At 38.2% G+C, this 18,684-nt stretch overlaps 1 protein-coding gene across 1 annotated transcript; it reads left to right on the forward strand.

The window, feature by feature from the left end:
• The first annotated feature begins 1,218 nt into the window (after positions 1-1,218).
• LOC141010267 (uncharacterized) lies at positions 1,219-5,171 on the forward strand. The gene is made up of 4 exons (XM_073483143.1): positions 1,219-1,663; positions 2,541-2,785; positions 2,881-3,022; positions 4,910-5,171. Exons 1-3 carry the CDS (start codon positions 1,219-1,221, stop codon positions 2,998-3,000), a joined length of 810 nt encoding a protein of 269 aa, XP_073339244.1. The 3' UTR covers positions 3,001-3,022; positions 4,910-5,171.
• The last annotated feature ends 13,513 nt before the right edge of the window (positions 5,172-18,684 follow it).

An 18,684-nucleotide genomic window follows, 5' to 3' on the forward strand; every position in this document is an offset into this window, starting at 1 on the left:
TATATTAAGATGTTTTGTACTTTTAACCTCAATATGCTTCATGTTTATTGTGTCAGAACTGGCTTCCACACAAACATCCTTTTAAGGACTGTTGAAATATTTTCAAACGTTGTGCCACAGACGGGATCGCAACATTTATCTCTCTTCAGTCTGCCCTCACATGAAAATCTGGCACTTAAAAATGCTTTTAACGTTATCGCAGACAGGAACCAGAGAGTGATAATCACTGCTGTAAAAACATCCAGAAGTCAGACTTTAGCAAATGTGAGGATATCGTGTTACAATATTACTTTGGTAAAAGTCAAAGCTGCCAATACTAATAATACTTGAGTAAAAGTCTTAAAGTATCTGATATTAAATGTACTTAAATATCATGTAAAAAAAAGTAAAACTACACATATATTACATGAATGTATACTGTATAGTATGAGTCGACTGCTTATCAGATCCAATATTCAGCCTTTTCTGGATATTGATGTTATTTTTTTTTTTTATCTGACTGCCTTTAAAAATGTGCCACTTTGGCTCTGGTGCAGCATCCAATCTGCAGAGTAACTAGTAACTAAAGTTTTCAAATAAACAATACTTTTTGGCAAAATGTAGTGGAGGTGATGTATAAAGTAGTAAAAAAAAATAAAATAAATGGCAGTCTTGTTAAAAGTACCTAAAAGTCACTTGAGTAAAAGTGAATGTTTTACTTTAGCTCTGATGCAGCATGTAATCTGCAAAGTAACTAGTAACTAAGGTGATTACATAAATGTTGTGGAGTAAGAAGTACAATATTCTGCTCCAAAATGTGGTGGAGTGGAAGTATGAAGTAGCAGAAAATGGAAATACTCAAGTAAAGAACGATAGCCTCAAAACTGTATCTAAGTACAGTACTTGAGTAAATGTACTCAGTTACATTTCATCTCTGGTGATCCCTGTCCAGAGCAGGGCTGCCCAGAGTGTGAGCTTGACCTGGAACGTCTCACCGCTCATCCAATCAACCAATCAGAGGCCGAGTTCTGGTTCTAAAGGTGTCTGATTGGTCCACTGCTGGTCTCTATGGGCCCTCAGCCAATAATCATAACGCGTCACATATTCCCACGGCTGAAAGTGATACATTCATACAGAGCAGAGGTCAGACCGGGTCACACACAGGCCCCTACGTGTGAGGAGGCTCTTTGCTAATCAGACTATTTAAAAGAAAAAAGTTTAGCCTTAACTCAGCTGCTGATGTCCTCCTCATCCAAATCCGTCGCGCAACCACGAAAGCCTACATGTACGAGATGCCGGCATCACGGCATCATCGTCCCGAGGAAGGGCCACGTAAAGTTATGCCCGTTTCTGGAGTGCAGCTGCTGGAGGTGCTACCTGATAACTCAGAGGACTCGGATCACCGCCCTCCACCGCAGCCAGGGAGGAGGCCAGCACCCCCCGCAAGACACGGAGCAGCATCCCTGCGCCCGAACCAGCGAGGTGAGACCAAAGGCCGAGGGGACCGGGAGCGGCTCGGCCCCGGACGGAGGCGCTCATCAGTCGGCCACACCGACTGGAATACTGATATGTCAGCCATCTGGAGGAGCCGCCGCCGCCGCCGGGCGCCCCCTTGACCTCCGGAGCAGACCAGCCGCTGTGGACGACGAGGGCCCGGCATCAGCCTCCAGTGAGGAAGGATCAGGTAGGTTAACATTATATAATCCTAATATGGCTAAATATAATGTGTTTGAGATGTTACAACACGATGAGAAAGTTTTTACTTCAAGAAAAATAATTACATTTAGCCAACCCGTTCTGTGTCAGCTAGCTAACGACAGATGAGTTAAAGTCCGCTTAGAGCACCGACAAGAAATGGTTAAACATTTAAACTAACTACATGACGGGAGAGGAGAGAAGAGGAGAATACAGCCGCCATTTTGGATCTAAATTACTAGTTTCATAATGTTCAGTAATAGATTTCACGTCATAGAGACAGTTTATACAGAGTCATCAACGGCCGTGTATGGAACGCCTGCTGATTGGTCGAACAGAGCCGCTCGTGGAGCAAGCGGCGCACAACTGCACGCGCACAGTCGGAGTGGGAGGAGAGTGGCGGGAAAAAAAATGACTGTCTAAAAGGAAATCATGTAAAAACTATCATGGCGTCTGAAGACATGAGCATTAACCCCAGAAACTTTTGGTGTGGATCCAGATGAAGGGAGAGATCCAGGATTTATTTTTCTCACTTTCTTTAACAGATCTGGTGTTTTTTGTTTGTTTGTTTGTTTGTTTTCTCGTGTAAAATTCTCAGGAGTGAATGGATGTTGACAAAGAAATCTGTATCTATGAGTTAATACAAAAATGGACCGTTGGGTGTTGGTGGAGGTATGCGCTCTACTGAGCACCATTCGATATGTGCATATTTTCTTGCCATTTTACATTTAATTATGGCTTCAATGTAAATGGATGGCAGAGAAACGTCCTCCCTAATGCTAAGACGCCTGTTTTAAATTAAATAAAATTATCTTCAGGAAGATTAAAATGTTCAAATGTAGTTTTTGTCTTATCTTTCCTTCCAGATGCTCCAGACTTTACTAGATTTGGCCCGACTGCACCTCCGCCTGTTATCCACTTTCCATTTCGGATGCCAGCTCTTTGCTCCAGCAAGTTCGCCCCGTATCCAAACTTCATGTTCAACATGCCGTGGGTACCACCTGTGCCTGCTGGGCTTTACAATAATGCCCTGTTTGGACCCCAAATGTTCCCCCACTTTCAGTCAAGTCATCTGCATTACCCACCTCCACCAGAGCCTGGACCTCCTGCTGTAAGTGACTGTTGTCTTTAAATACTACAGGCAAGGTGTATTAGGAAAAAAATGCTATTATATCCTTGTAAAAATGTGTTTGTTTAATATGTCAGGACTGGGGACAGATCTTCTTCACCCTTCCATCACCTCCAGCACCAGAGTCCTACCAGGAGGGGCTCACGCAGCATCCACAGCCAGAGGAGGCCAGCGATGAAGTTATAGAGCTGGATTAGCTGTTGTTCCTGCAGACTGTTGGTTGGTAATATATTAATGCAGATTAAACTTTGTGGCCTTGTTGATAAAAGAAGTCAGCTGATGAAGCAAAAAATCATTTTGTAATTGGTAACTCAATTCTAGCTGCAATTATCAGCATTGAAATTTGTTTCAAAAAAAATTTCTCCTGAAATTTGTTTCAAAAAAAATTTCTCCTGAAATTTGTTTCAGAAAAAAAATTCTCCTGAAATTTGTCTCAAAAATATTTCTCCTGAAATTTGTTACAGAAAAATATTTCTCCTGAAAATGTTTTCAAACATATTTCTCCTGAAAATGTTTTCAAAAATATTTCTCCTGAAAATGTTTTCAAAAATATTTCTCCTGAAATTGTTTCAAAAAAATATTTCTCCTGAAATTGTGTTCAAAAATATTTCTCCTGAAATTGTTTCAAAAAAATATTTCTACTGAAATTTGTTGCAAAAATATTTCTCCTGAAATTTGTTTCAAAAAAAAATTTCTCCTGAAATTGTTTTCAAAAATATTTCTCCTGAAATTGTTTCAAAAAAATATTTCTCCTGAAATTTGTTTCAAAAATATTTCTCCTGAAAATGTTTTCAAAAATATTTCTCCTGAAATTGTTTTCAAAAATATTTCTCCTGAAATTGTTTCAAAAAAATATTTCTCCTGAAATTGTTTTCAAAAATATTTCTCCTGAAATTGTTTTCAAAAATATTTCTCCTGAAAATGTTTTCAAAAATATTTCTCCTGAAATTTGTTTCAAAAATATTTCTCCTGAAAATGTTTTCAAAAATATTTCTCCTGAAATTGTTTTTTTTTTCAAAAATATTTCTCCTGAAATTGTTTCAAAAAAATATTTCTCCTGAAATTGTTTCAAAAAAATATTTCTCCTGAAATTGTTTCAAAAAAATATTTCTCCTGAAAATGTTTTCAAAAATATTTCTCCTGTACGGAAGCGCATTGCATTCACTGGATTAAAAAAAAAATAGACCCCCTTTCTCATAATTACGAGAAAAGATCTCGTAATTACGACATCCTGATCTCGTAATCTCGGATTTTTAACAGGTGCCGCACAGTTCTTTGAGTCACTACCAAACCAGATTGGATGCATTTCAAATGCATGAATTTGTATCCATGAAGCATCCCGTGTTGGTTCGACTGCTCCTGCAGAAACAGAGCGACATCCAGCACGTCAGACTGGGCTTTCCGCCTGAACAATCCTAACGCCTTGAGATGCCTGCGCAGTGTTGACATTCTAATTTTAATACCATCCTCATTTTTCAGAAACATCAGTATTTCCCAGTGTCTCAAACCGAGAAGGTAATAATAGCAGATTAACTGCGATAGCGCCATCATTGCCACTGAGAGAGGATTTACAGACGTTTCCTTTTTCTTTATCTTTTCTCGTAATTATGAGAAAAGATCTCGTAATTACGAGATCTTTTCTCGTAATTACAACATCCTGATCTCATAATTACGAGATCTTTTCTCGTAATTACGAGATAAGGTGGCTAATTTTTTTTTTATCCAGTGAATGCAATGCGCTTCCGTACTCCTGAAATTGTTTCAAAAAAATATTTCTCCTGAAATTTGTTTAAAAAAAAAAATTTCTCCTGAAATTGTTTTCAAAAATATTTCTCCTGAAAATGTTTTCAAAAATATTTCTCCTGAAAATGTTTTCAAAAATATTTCTCCTGAAATTTGTTTCAAAAACATTTCTCCTGAAATTGTTTAAAAAAAATTTCTCCTGAAATTTGTTTCAAAAACATTTCTCCTGAAATTGTTTAAAAAAAATTTCTCCTGAAATTTGTTTCAAAAAATATTTCTCCTGAACATTTTTTCAAAGAAATATTGTATTAGAAAAAAACTACTATTAAATCCTTGTATAAATGTGTTTGTTTAATATGTCAGGACTGGGGACAGATCTTCTTCACCCTTCCACCACCTCCAGAACCAGAGTCCTACCAGGAGGGGCTCATGCAGCATCCACAGCCAGAGGAGGCCAGCGATGAAGTTATAGAAATGGATTAGCTGTTGTTCCTGCAGACTGTTGGTTGTTAATATATTAATGCAAGTTAAACTTTGTGGCCTTATTGATGAAGCAAAAAATGATTTTGTAGTTGCTAACTATTTACAGTGTATATCGGTTATAAATTATTTATGAGCTCGTGCAGCAGTGTGACATAATTTTGTTCAGTGTACTTTCATGATTGTACTTTCACTTGGCATTGTGTTTGTTTACAAAGAAAAATAAACTTTGGCTGGATTTATATTTTCATTTCTATCTTTTGTGCCTTTACTGATTTTTCAACATACTAATGAAAGGCTATATTAGGTTTTTATTTCATACGTTTTTCACACAAAATATTGATATTAGATCTTATCAACCTTTTATGTAATTTGGTTGCAACGAAAGGTTGTGACATTTTATTTTTGAAATTGCATTATCCATTAATTTGGATTATTATTTTTCCATTAAGAATTTAACTATTTGATCAGTCAACTTCTTATCTAGTTTATAAACTATTTAATATTGTTTAAAACTGTATTTAATATCCAATCTTTTATGGAGTCCAGTGGGTCCTGAATGGTGTGCAGTGGGATTTTGTTATAACAATATATTATCATCAATATACAACTATAAAACAAGTAATGAATGAGTTTTTTATTGAGTGTATCAGTACTTTGTATGCATTAGTTTCCCAGTACAGAGGCAAATTATATACACTCTAAAAAAATCCTTTAAAACCTTCCGGGGAACTCCAGTATGTCCGTGATAACAAATTCAATTTTATTTGTTTTCTTGAGATCCAGAGAAAACAAGCTTTGTTTTCCCAAGATGACGAGATAAATCCATCCATTAGCACAAGAAAAAATTGTTCCCTCCTGTTCCTTAAAGCTTAATCAACATTTGTAATCTCCTGAGAATGAAATAAACAACGGAGGAAAAGAAATAGTCCACACGAAGTGTCAGAAGTCAGAATTTTGTCTCACAAGAGCTGATTTCAGGTGAAAAACTAAACCACAACCTCAGTGTGCAGAAAGTGAAATTAAAAACCTCACTTAATAACCTCAGCAGCAGCTCATCCTATAGTGGTTTCAATTTTGTTAAATAAATTAAAATTGGTTTGCTTAATTTGACTTCTTCCTCTACTGGTAATCATATTAGACCTAAATGTAAATGTAGAGCAGGCAGTATTATATCAAACTGACCCTGTGCTGCTTCATTGCTCGCTTCAGATATTTGTCACCAGAGTGTTGCAGCTTAATCAGTAAATTCCCTGAGAGGGAGGCGCACAGCGTGACACCGCACCCCTCTGGCTTCTCCATGCTGCTGTAATTTTCCTCAGAATGATCACAGCCGGGATCAGCAACTTCAAGGGTTTCGCTAAAGTGCATCTAAAATAGGCGAGGGCTGTGTGCACCCCCGGATTCCTGAGAATACTTCAACCAAGTGAATCACTGCAGCTCCCTTCCTCTGCCTTTGTTTCTCATTCTCTTTCTCTCCACACCCCAGTGAACATCAGTTTTGAAGTTTTTCACAGGAAAATGTCGTTCAGGTGCCACAAAACATCACAGAGTAAGGCCGAAGTGAACTGCTTCCTGCCATCTGACTGACGGTGTGTCTAAAGGGTCCACAGAATAACAATATTTACCGTGCTAGTGGCTCGATGAAGCATTGCTTAGACATGTTAGTCCTTTAAAGGATTAGTTCAACCAAAAATAAAAAATCCAGTCATTAACTACGCTCCCCCATCCTGCCCCATTTCTGAAGCTTCACAGCAAAAGCATTGCAGAATTCTCCTAAACAACTGAAGCAGACGGGGACTCGTTTTAAAACATTCAAAAAACAAAACATAAAATGGCTCCATGCAGCTTGTCCGGCATAATCCAAGTCTTTGAAAGCCCCGAGATCCCAAACTGATTTGAAAACATAATGACGGAGTTTGTGCTAACACTTTTAGCTTCGGAGCTACAGTGACGATTTCAGCTTAAAAAACAACGTATTATATTTATAATATGAAAATAGGGATGACATGACAGGAAGTCGGCCGAATCAAAAACAAAAGACATCTGAACCAGAGCAGGAAGAAACACATCCTGCTGCCAGTAGGCCCGGTATTACAGAGAAAAGCTATAACAAGGGGAATTTGATACTTTACTGCCAAATGCAGACATAAAGAGCCATAGACACAATCAGTGAAGCTTTGTCCTTATTGTTTGCAGCCAAAATGCAACAAAGAGAAAGAAAGAAAGAAAGAAAGAAAGAAAGAAAGAAAGAAAGAAAGAAGCTTATGTATTTTTCTTAATAGCCAATGACATTTCGTACCCACTCCAAAATGTGTCTCAGTCTTCATCTTAGTTTCAGATTATTTGTCAGATCTAAGAAATGCGGCTCATGATCTTCACTTCGAGAAAATAAGGAGTCAGGGCAGGAATTTAGATCAGGTGTGAGTGCTTTTGTTCAACCCAAGATGCAAACACAAAGGAAGGAACTCAGTCAACAGTCAACATGGACTAAATATAGCCTACAGCGAGCAACCACTGGCATTTGCATGAGTTCTGCAGAACAAGTTCAACACTGCCGACACCTGATACTTTTAAGTCTAGGTTAATTCTCATACCATCCTGTCAATCACTCCTCTCACACATGCTCACTCATTATTCCTGCTGTCATTATCTGGAGTCGTCAATTGAGTTATCAGCTGTTCACATCAGCGAGTCACATCTATCCAGTAGCACAGTGAAACCTCCACTGTTAGCCGATCATCTTTTTAAAGATGATTTTCTCGCTGCCTTTAGTTCCTTCATGCTGCTGTTTTGTGAGCTCCCTCCACCTCCCCATCCCTGGTCAGTCCTTGCAGATTCACCAGCTTCATCAGTCCATCATTCTTCAGTCTAAAGTACGGAGGCCCTGAGGGGCAAACAAAGACTTTTTTTTTTCTTCTGGTGATCCATTTTCTATGTCTGATCTAAATTGTTTTTTATCTCCTGTGATTGATTTGAGAACTGGTGGGAAAGTTTTGCCAGGATAATCTTTCTAAGTTCCGGGTGTGAAACCAAGTGGAAACATTTTTTTTCACGACAAATTATTTTTTTTCCGGGTGTGAAAATATTTTTTGTGTTTTTCTTTTTCATGCGAGTGACAAAAACGTTTTCAGGAGAATTTTTTTTTTTTTTTTTTTTTTTTTTTTACATTTTTTCACTCTTCACTTTTTTTTAATGATTTAAATAAAAAAATAAAAAATATTGAAAGTTTGTTTTTTACTGGCTCTCACACATGAAAAAAAAATTTCTACTGAAATTTTTTTCACTGTTTTTCATCAAAAAAAAAATCTCCTGAAAACAGTTTCTCTCTGTTTCACACAGGGTAAAAACTTATCCTGAATTTCAAAATTCTCCACTTGGTTTCACACCCGAAAAAAATAACAAATAATAATAAACAATAATATTAGTAAAAAATGAACAATATAATAAAAAGGTAAGAAATAGAAATTGACTAGTATATACATAATATGTACAAATATAAACAGTGTAAGTATAAACAGTGTGGGCAGTGTATTGCTATTAATAAATAATAAATATGAGTATGAAAATTGCCCAGTTAGTGCAAACCAAAATGAGAAATGGGTTATGTATAGAGTTTTTATTGCACAGTGCACAGTGAGGTCTACTGGGAGCAGTGCTGGTTGTAGAGTCTGACAGCAGCAGGAAGGAAGGGCCAGCGATACCTCTCCTTCACACACTTGAGGTGTATCAGATAGTGTCCTGCAGGGGGTGGGACTCCTTCACCAGCAGCGATGACAGCTTGTCCATCATCCTGCTCTCTCCCACCACCTGCACTGGGTCAAGAGAGCGTCCCAGGATGGAGCTGGCCTTCTTGATAAAGTTTTCAAGTCTCTTCCTATCTGCTGCCAAGATGCTGCTGCTTCAGCAGACTACTCCATAGAAAATGGCTGATGCCACCACAGAGTCAGAATCATTCAGTTTGTCATTAAAAAAGATATAAAATATAAAAATATATTTCTCCTGAAAATTGTTTCAAAAAAATATTTCCCCTGAAAATGTGTTTCAAAAAATATTTCTCCTGAAAATTTGTTTTAAAAAAATATTTCTCCTGAAAAGTTGTTTTTTAAAAAATATTTCTCCTGAAGATTTGTTTTAAAAAAATATTTCCCCTGAAATTTGTTTAAAAAATATTTCTCCTGAAAATTTGTTTTAAAAATATTTCTCCTGAAAATTTGTTTCAAAACATATTTCCCCTGAAAATTGTTTAAAAAAAAATTTCTCCTGAAATTTTTTTTTTTTTTTAAAATTTCCCCTGAAAATTTGTTTCAAAAAATATTTCCCCTAAAATTTGTTTCAAAAATATTTCTCCTGAAAATTTGTTTCAAAAATATTTCCCCTGAAAATGTGTTTCAAAAAATATTTCTCCTGAAAATTTGTTTTAAAAAAAAATTTATCCAGAAAATTTGTTTCAAAAAATATTTATCCAGAAAATTTGTTTCAAAAAATATTTATCCAGAAAATGTATTTTTACAGAATTATTTTCTTCTGAAAATTTATTTTCACTGAATTATTTTTAAAGTAACTCTCACACATAAAAAATTAAAACTTCTTTTTTCAAAAAGACAAAGAAAAATTGTCCTGAAAAACTGTTTTTTATTTGGTGAAAAACTGTTTTTTTTTTTCCAGAAAGATTATCCTGGCAAAACTTTTTCTCCACCAGTTCTCAAGTCAATCACAGGAGAGAAAACAACTTAGATCAAACTTAGAAAATGGATCACCAGAAAACAAAACAAAAACAAAACTTGACGTCTCACATATCATCTGCTGTAAGAAACATCATCTTCATTCACTTGTCTCTCCACACCCCTCACCTGCCTCGGCTCTCATCTTCATGTATTAATTACTGTGAGAGGATCTCTGTTACTGCAGTCAGTAGTTTGTTTGCATGCTCGTTTAAACTCCGTAATGTGAGTCAAAAGACAACAAACAAAGAGTTTCTGGGTGGGATCTGGATTACTATAAGAGCCTGAAATAGCAACACAAACAGTGACTTTCACAAATGACTTTGCACAGATTATTTTTCACCAGCTGCAGCATGAGGGTTAAATTCAGTTCTGTCCAGATTCCAGGTGAAACACTCATGTTTCAAATAAAAATACCAGGCAGGTCTGGCGCTCTGGAAGGGAGAGATTTCAATCTTAATACTCTGCTGGCTTCAAGATAACGTGCACCTCTTATCTACTGTGGTCTGCTTTTAATATTTACAAGCAGCACAGACAAGGCGCAGTCTTGAAATCAGTCATCATGGGAACATCAGGGCGATAATCGTTTTTTATATTCGGCGGTGTGTTCAAAGATTTCCATTTAACACGACTAATAAAGACATGTCAATCACAGGCCAGTGTGTGTGTGTGTTATGCCTATCAAAATAATACAATACACGACTGTAGAGGCATGCACCGGTGTTTGGCTGGCACATGTGGGTAGTTCTGAGGAAAGTCTTAACTTTCCTTTGAAATGCTTCCACAGAAGGCATCCTGTCTGCTGCTTGTGTAACTCTGTAACAGCGAACACATAAGCAGCTTAGAGGAACTGTATTTTTTACCTCAACCATGACTGAAGCTTTTTTTAGACTCCAAAATATTTGGCAGAAAGTCGAGTCCTCGTGAAAGATTTCTGAAGCCAATGCAGAAGTGCCTTAACCCTGCATTCCCGCTCATGGCCACCAGGGGCAACTGAGGAGTTTATGGTCTCAGTTGCTGGTTTCTAGTCTTCTTCAGTACAGCATGATGTTCATTTTGTTGATTAAGGTCCCGTTTAGAGCAAAATAAACCATAAGTCAGAGAATACTCGAGGGCACAGCTACCTTGTGAGTGACTACCACAGGTTCTTAGTCAGATCCAATCAGGATATCTTCCCCAGCTTCACTCCCTCGTCCAAATACGGTTGCGTCTGGCTCCAAAAAACCAAGTTGGCAACGGCCATAGATGAAAGCAGCCGCACAACGTCCACGTCGCCCTTTGGGTGAAAACAAACGCTGTGAAAATTCTGGTGCGAAACAGAAAACGGCTAGTAGAGACTTGTCTAAAAACCGCTGTGTTGCGTTTCTCACGTCAAAAAATAAAAAATCCCAAAGGTTGGGATTTTATTTACTTACAGTAAAGGAAGAGATCTGTGGCTTCAGGTCGTCCACAGAGAGAATGAAAATGGTGAAAATACGTGTCCATCTGTGTCAAACACCTCATCACAGGTTAGTTAATGATGTTACTGAGAAAATGATTGTGCCTGTAGATCGAAATGAATAAAAAAGGCCTTTGTTAAGTTGTAACTACAGTTTCTACCGTGAAAAAGTAAGGCCTGCTTTTCGAATAGAGTTTGGTTTACCAGTCTGTCCACTCGACGGACCGCCAGGAGCAGAGGCTGTTTTAATGTTAATAATACACATAAATTGAGCTGAGCTACCTTCTCATAATGAATCTTGTAAACACCACAAAGTAACGTTGGAAGTGTAGTAAACGATTGCGTAATTAAGCACAAACGGCTGAGGTTCTTCTTTGCCACAGCGATGTGATTAGTTTACAGTAAAGTCACGTTGGACAGATTATGAAACAGCAACATAAAGAGTCTTAATGACAGATGACAGAAAAATGACCACGACATTCAGAAAAATAGTTGTGTGTAAAGGGCACTGAAAGGACACTCATCATCCACTATTTATTCTATTTTTTCCGTATAATGACGCCCGAATGTAGATCGACTACAACATGACATAATTGTTTGCCTGTCTTGCCATCAGATTTAGGCTCCAAACAGCTAAAAATCCATACGATATTCTTGTTTTATGCTATTAAATTGGCAGAGACCTGAACATTTACACTCACTGCCAGTCCAATTAGAGGCTGCCGTCACCCAAAAGGGGAGTGGTGCATGAAGAAAGGGCAAAGTACCATTACCATCACTGCCAAACATCTCGAGGAAGTAATGACAGACAGACAACAGACAGATTTTACTTCATAGAAATGTGAGGGATTTGGTTTGAAAGCTTCCCGAAAGACCTGCAAATGACCTTTTAGATACACACCTAACAGAAACATGCCAATACAAGCTCGAAACCATGAGTGAGTTGAGTTTTTCTTCAGAATCTCCACCCTGATACATAATGTGTGATGAGGCAAGTATCTGCTGGACTAGATGACATTGACAGTGGATGTTAATCAGTGCAAAAACCTCTGAGTGACACCTTTCTTGGAGTCCAACCCAAAGTGTGGGTTTTTTACAACATGGGAATGAAGCTCAACAGTCACCTGTCTGTCTCCAGAATCGCTGACACCAAGAAACGCCCTGAACAACAAAATACTAATATAATAAGAAAATACAGGCGGAGGGTGTGGTCTCTGCAGATACAGACATTGCCACACACTTCTATTGGATCATAAGTGTTGATTGAGAGGGATTATATTGAGTCTTTATATTGTTTTGAGAAATATCCTACATGTAGTATTCCTTTAAAGTTCCCATGAAATGGCAAATGGAGTTCTGACTTGTTTCAGCAGCAACAACGCAGCCTCTGAGAAGATGGAGGCCAGTTTGAGCCACTGTACTGAGGCGGTTTTCTTGCCAGCTGGCTCTTTGGCAAATAGCTTGCACCGTAACCAGCCAGCTACTCAGTTAGCAGTTACTTTAGCAACAAGTAAAGCTATCTGTCCGAAGTTGAGGCAGAGCAGCTGGAGGACAAAAAACAAGACAATATTTTCCCACTTTTTATACGTCTTCAGCAGCCTAAAAAAATGAAGAGAGCGTTTGCAAGTGCGAGTGCAGGATGAGTCACCGATATTTTTTATCGTTTTCAAGGAAAATACAAACTCCAAAATACGATTAGGAATACCTCAGAGTGACTTTTTTGCCAGTATTTGGCCTGATACGAGTGTATAAGTGAGATACGGAGCAAGACACACGTGATAAAAACACTAAAACAATGATTTTGACTTCATGGGTACTTTAAGATGTTTTTCCACATTCAAAATTAAGAGTTATTGTCTTTATTTGTTGGTTGTTGTGATTTGAGGATATATACGATAGTAATGAGGGGTAGTCTGTTCCAGGAACCCAGGAAGTGTTTTGGTTACTCACAGTGATAATTTCCTTCAACAACAAAGGTTAACTGCTGACTCAAAGAGCTTTGGCCATTCTTAGCTGATTGATGCAGGGCGTAGCTGTTGAAAGCTGTAATTACACGACTAGGTACAAGAGTTGAAAATTATGGAAAGCTGTAAACTCTCTGTGCAGCACGTCAGTTTCATACTCTGTATTGTAGCTATGTTAAACTGCTATGTTAAAAGTTAATTGAAGATTAAGAGAAATTATTGTATTTAGCCTCTAAATCCACTGTGATCTTTTAATCGTTAAATCCATAAATGTTCGACACTTGAAGGTTACATGACAGGTTACATCAGCCGCTCAAGTGCCAAGTTTTAAATGCTGAGAAACAGTTTGAGAGTTTGCCAAAGTCATAAATGTTTCAACAGGTCTCTTGATTAGAAACCGATAATTAATGGGCAGGTTGATGTGATGCAACGATTATCAATCATCTTCCACAGAAAAATAAGCATCAGCTCATTCCGACAATAGTCGTCTTGTTTGCCAAAGAGGACACGCCTCATGTCAGGGCCACTTCCATGCATGGATGCATCGATGTAGATTATAGATGTATAATGATAGGGTAATTATTGTGGCATTACATATAAAGTGTAAGTGGTAACTTCCCTTTGACGGTTAAACACGTGTTATTATTATGGTTTGGAAAAGGAAAAGTAGTCCCATTCTGTTTATTTTCAGAACAAATCTCAATATTTATTCCAACTTATTCTACTTATGAATCAGACTTTCTACCATCTGGGATTCATATGAGTCAATGAACGTGATGTATATTAGGGCTGCACAGTTAATCAAAAATATCACTGAAGTCAAAATATGGCAAAGTGTGATATCCAAATGGCAAGAAGCTGCAATTATTGTTTCATAAAATCAAAATGTTTGATAAAACAGCATTATAATCAAGTAATGTAGTGCTGCAGAGATGTTTACTAATCTTGTCCTCCAGATTTTATTAATTAATTGTAATTCAAAGTTTTTTTCAGTGAAAATGAAATTTTTGTGATGCAAAAATGATCATTCCCATTAATCGTGAATCATATTGCAATCATAAGATCTGCCTTTACCACATTGTGCAGCTCTGTTGTATCTACATATTCATTAATATTGTACATGCATGCTTGGAGGGATGCATCTAACACACTGAGGTGTTTCACACAACATATTTATTTTGTGAGTCGATAATTGAACATTTACTCGACTAGACTGAGAGATGAAATATACTCTTTACTCAACTTTATTTTGCTGATGGCCACTGTTCCTTTTTACTTTCAGAACAAGACATTATGTGCAAACTGATGACAACCTCCTACGTGATGGATCTTAAGAGCCGACACCGGCCCGGGAGGCAGAACTGAGCAGTTAATTTTAGCAGACTTTTTCTATCAATTTGCATTTTCAGCTGTTTAGAGATAAGATCATCCTTTATTGATCCCCGAGGGTGGAAATGTGGGTGTGAAAACAGCAGCATAGGGACATAAATGAGTCCAAATAAATGGGTTTCTGCCTGTTTAAAGGCAGTTTTTTCTCACCACTGTCGCCAAGTGTTTGTTCATGGGGCAAATGTTGGGTCTCTGTAAATAAATTAATCCAGGACTGTTGATAACTTTTGCTGCTATACAAATAAAGATTGATTGATTGATTGATTGATTGAGATTAAGTGTTGGACTCTTCACTCGTTTTGGTACAATGATGTGTTGTTTTCAGCTACCCTGCCGTCATGTGGGAAGTGTCACCTCAACGATGGTGAGATAGAATAAAAAAGAAAAGCAAATGTTGATAAATGTAGATTTTATCGATGACTTTGACATTCATTCTTCTGCAGAGCATGCTTAACCAAACAGTGAGTTAACAGCTCGGTGTCAGGGCTGTCACAACTGATGCATGTGGAGAGAGAAGCTGGGTGTGCCTCAGATAACACAGGCTGATAAAAACCTGTCCAGTGCGGTCCTGGAATGTGAAACATACCACATATTGTTCGAGTTTATGGGGAATCAGTAGGAAACTAAACATTACTGAGTGGAGGCTAAATTATTAACAGCAACAAACTATAGACTGTGTGTGTGTGATGTCAATTTACAATTGATTTTGGCTCACAGTCGATTTCTTTGACGTGTGTGCATGAATGTTGGCGTTCTTTCTCAGACAGAGTCGCATCTTTGTGCAGCCAGGTCTTGACTGGTTGTCACCTGTTCAAGGGGTGAGTTTCCAAAGAGGAATCAGGTTTAGGATTAAAGGATAAATTCACCCAAAAATGTAAAATGCAGTCGTTAGCTACTCACCCCGAAGCCGATCGGAAAGTCAACTGCCGTAGATGAGGAAAAAAAAAAAATAAATGAAAAACTACATAAAATGGCTCCATACAGCTTGTCCGGCCTAATCCAAGTCTTCGACGTGCTTTTAGCCCCCGCGGGTACAGTGAAGATTTAAAATGGTTTAAATAACATCTTTTCAAATCACTTTGGGATCTCGGGGCTTCTGGAGAGTTGGATTACACTGGACAAGCTGTATGGAGCCATTTGATGCTTTTATTCTGTGTTTTTATTACATTTTAAAACAAGCCTCCATCTTCAGTTGTTCAGGAGAACGCTGCGACTCTGTTTTGCTGTGAAGCTCCAGAAATGTTTTGTGGACTACAAAACTTAACCTGACTTTTCATCAGCATGATGGACTGGATTTGCATTTTTGGGTGAACTTATCCTTTAAAACAACATAATAAGCATTAGATAAGGGGCCAGCTTTGCATACAAGCAGCGGAGAGCTTGGTGAGGAAAGTGTGTTATAAATACAGCCTTTGTGATTTTGAATAATCAGAACAGAAACACATAATCTTGGCGATTTATTTTCAGATGCTTCTAAAGAAAAGTGGACACATTACTGATGGGAGGCATTCAGGAGCTGAGCTGGGTGTGGTGCTGACAATAACGGACAATGGAAACAGTATTGAAAAAACATTCCTGGCCTGGAGTTTCAGGCAGACTGGGAACAGATTGGGTAATATCCTGTCATGACCTTCAGCGGAGATAAAGGAAGAAATCCTTTGCTCATAAGTGGCCAGTGAAAGACTTATGACAAAGGTTAAAGTTGAGTGCACTGAAATGAAAGGAGTTACTTTCAAAAATGCTGATGTATCCCAGCTGGAATTGTGGGACTTTTTGTTTTCATGAAACTCAAAAGCTCTGCTCATTTTCACACTTGCCCAACCTGCTGCAGAAAGTAATCCCCCCCCCTCCAGCTGAATGCCTGACAGTTACTTTCAACACTTTCAGACTGCCTGAACAAAACTTCTAGGTGGTTACTGGTTTGTAATTAGCGTCTGAAGTCATGTTAATGGAGTGCACTGTCAACAACAGGTCCACACAACAAAAGCACTGCACTTGATGCCTAAAGCTTCAATCCGTTTTTAAACATTTAGTAACAAATATGATGACGAGAAAGGGTTCCCATCAGCTCTATAGAGGTTTATAAAAATGCTAAAGCAGGGATAATAAAACCACAGCTCAGTTCACCTCCTGCCCCAATATAATCCCCTTTTCCAGCAGCAACCTGCCACCCGGACTGTATCAGTGGTTCAACAGGAGAAGGAAGACCAGGTGGGTTTAGTGAACCAGTTCCAGCTCAACATAAGCAAAACGTACAAGCTGATTGTGGACTACTCTGACACCTGTGTCCATCCAGGGGGAGGATGTCGAGGTGGATCACTCCAATCCCATTTCTAGTTTTCTCGATCACGCCTTTGCCCTTCAGAACAGACTTAAAGGGGTAGTGGTTGAAATCTCTCCCTATTAAATGGGACAACCCTTCAAGCCCCTCATGTGCCATCAAAGGGAGGAATGCAACATCGAAATACGTCAAACTGTGAGACCGTCAGACACAAATCAGCAGTAACAATGTAACGTTACTGAGTTAGTTAGCTACCGGGATGGCCATCAAAGTGTAAAACTTATCCCAACCCAAACCAGACCATGTCCAAGAGAGTAGTAACTGAGCTCAAGCTGATCTTGAGAACACGACACAGTCAATTTTAAAGCAGAATAAATGTTTTCTGCCTAGAGAGTAACAAACAGCCGCTGTGTTGTCACATGAATAACAAACCCCAGCACCTAACAGGATGTATAGCCCCAACACAGACAGTAGATGCATCACTTATTATCAGTTATCAATTAATATCACTTATCACTTATTTTCTCACTGCATTTCATTATTTGTACACTTTTTTTTCCCACTAAAACAGCTTGAAAGCACCATGTCACTTTCTAAATTCTGGGTCCAGATGGGTTTTAATTGGGTATCTATGCTCTAGTGTGAGTGGATTACATTATTTTTAAATTATGGCCTGCCTGCCTGCGAAACTAAAGACATATTCAATACCTGCCCAAACCTGTGTTTAACACTTCAGTGGAAGCGTTCAGGATGTTGGCAATCAGTTAGTAAAAATGAAAGCTACGTGCAAAGAGATTGTTGGGCAAGTGTCAAGTGTCAGTGCACTGGCACAGGATCATACAGGTTGTAGAAAGTGTTGTAATGGTGCTTTACACAACTATCAGCATCTGCAGAGATATCACATGACTGCGCAGTTAAACAAAGCTTGTGCGGCCCAACACTTTCAAGTTTTATTTATTCACAATCACCTAAGTAAATACCAAACACATCAAATGTTATTCAAACAGCATGTGATGAGGAGCAAAGCGCTGTGCTTAAAGGCACACTGTGCAGGATTAGCTGGTTGCATTTTGTCAAGGTGAAGTCATTTGACTGCTGAGTTTTCGTTGTGAGGTTGTTAAATACCAAAGCTTTGGGCTGGCAAGCCTCCAACTCAGATGTCTTTCTGCAGAAGTGCAGACGCCCTGATGCCTTGGCAGAAACAGACCCTGACATACACTGGAAATGGGTCATTAGCTGATGATTGAAGGAGATTATTTTTTTGGCTGTGGATGGCTATCAAAACCACCTAAATGAGGTGAAAATGACCAAAAGACCTTTAACCAAATATTAGAATTACTATCTATATATAGATTTGGTCATATATTTTAGATTTTTTTTAAAATGAGAGCTGTAGAAATCACTGGACTATATGTAAACTTTTGACCATGACTGTACCTTTAAAGGTGCTATTTGTAAGAAAAGTTGATTTTTGTGTCTCACTCCCCCTCTGGGACGGCAGCCGACCCGTCCTACAATCCCAAAGCGAGTTGGGAATGAGACTCAAAAATCAACCACATTCAAGCATCTCATTCTGTCCACTGTGAGCCTCTATACGCAGAAACAAGTGATAGAGACATCATTCATCCTGTTACAAGACACTGTACCATCAACATGATTTTCAAGCTGTTATTTTAAAGTCAATGAAGCATATAATCCTGATTTTGGTCGTCTTTTTTTAAATAAACCACGAAAATCGTTGTCTGGAACCCAGAGAAATCTGCGAGTTCACGCTTCATTTACTTTAATTTGAATTGGTCTGTTGACTCCAGACTATAACAGTTAAGTCAAAAACCAACCCAGATTAGAAATGCAAGTTTGTT

This window comes from Pagrus major, chromosome 16 (genome assembly GCF_040436345.1).
Source record: "Pagrus major chromosome 16, Pma_NU_1.0".
NCBI classification, from domain to species: Eukaryota; Metazoa; Chordata; class Actinopteri; order Spariformes; family Sparidae; genus Pagrus; species Pagrus major.

Coding starts and splice junctions, on each gene's coding strand:
- LOC141010267 (XM_073483143.1), top strand. CDS start 1,219: ATGTCCTCCTCATCCAAATCCGTCGCGCAACCACGAAAGCCTACATGT. Junction 1,664..2,540: donor CTCCAGTGAGGAAGGATCAG/GTAGGTTAACAT, acceptor CTTTCCTTCCAG/ATGCTCCAGACTTTACTAGA. Junction 2,786..2,880: donor CAGAGCCTGGACCTCCTGCT/GTAAGTGACTGT, acceptor TTAATATGTCAG/GACTGGGGACAGATCTTCTT.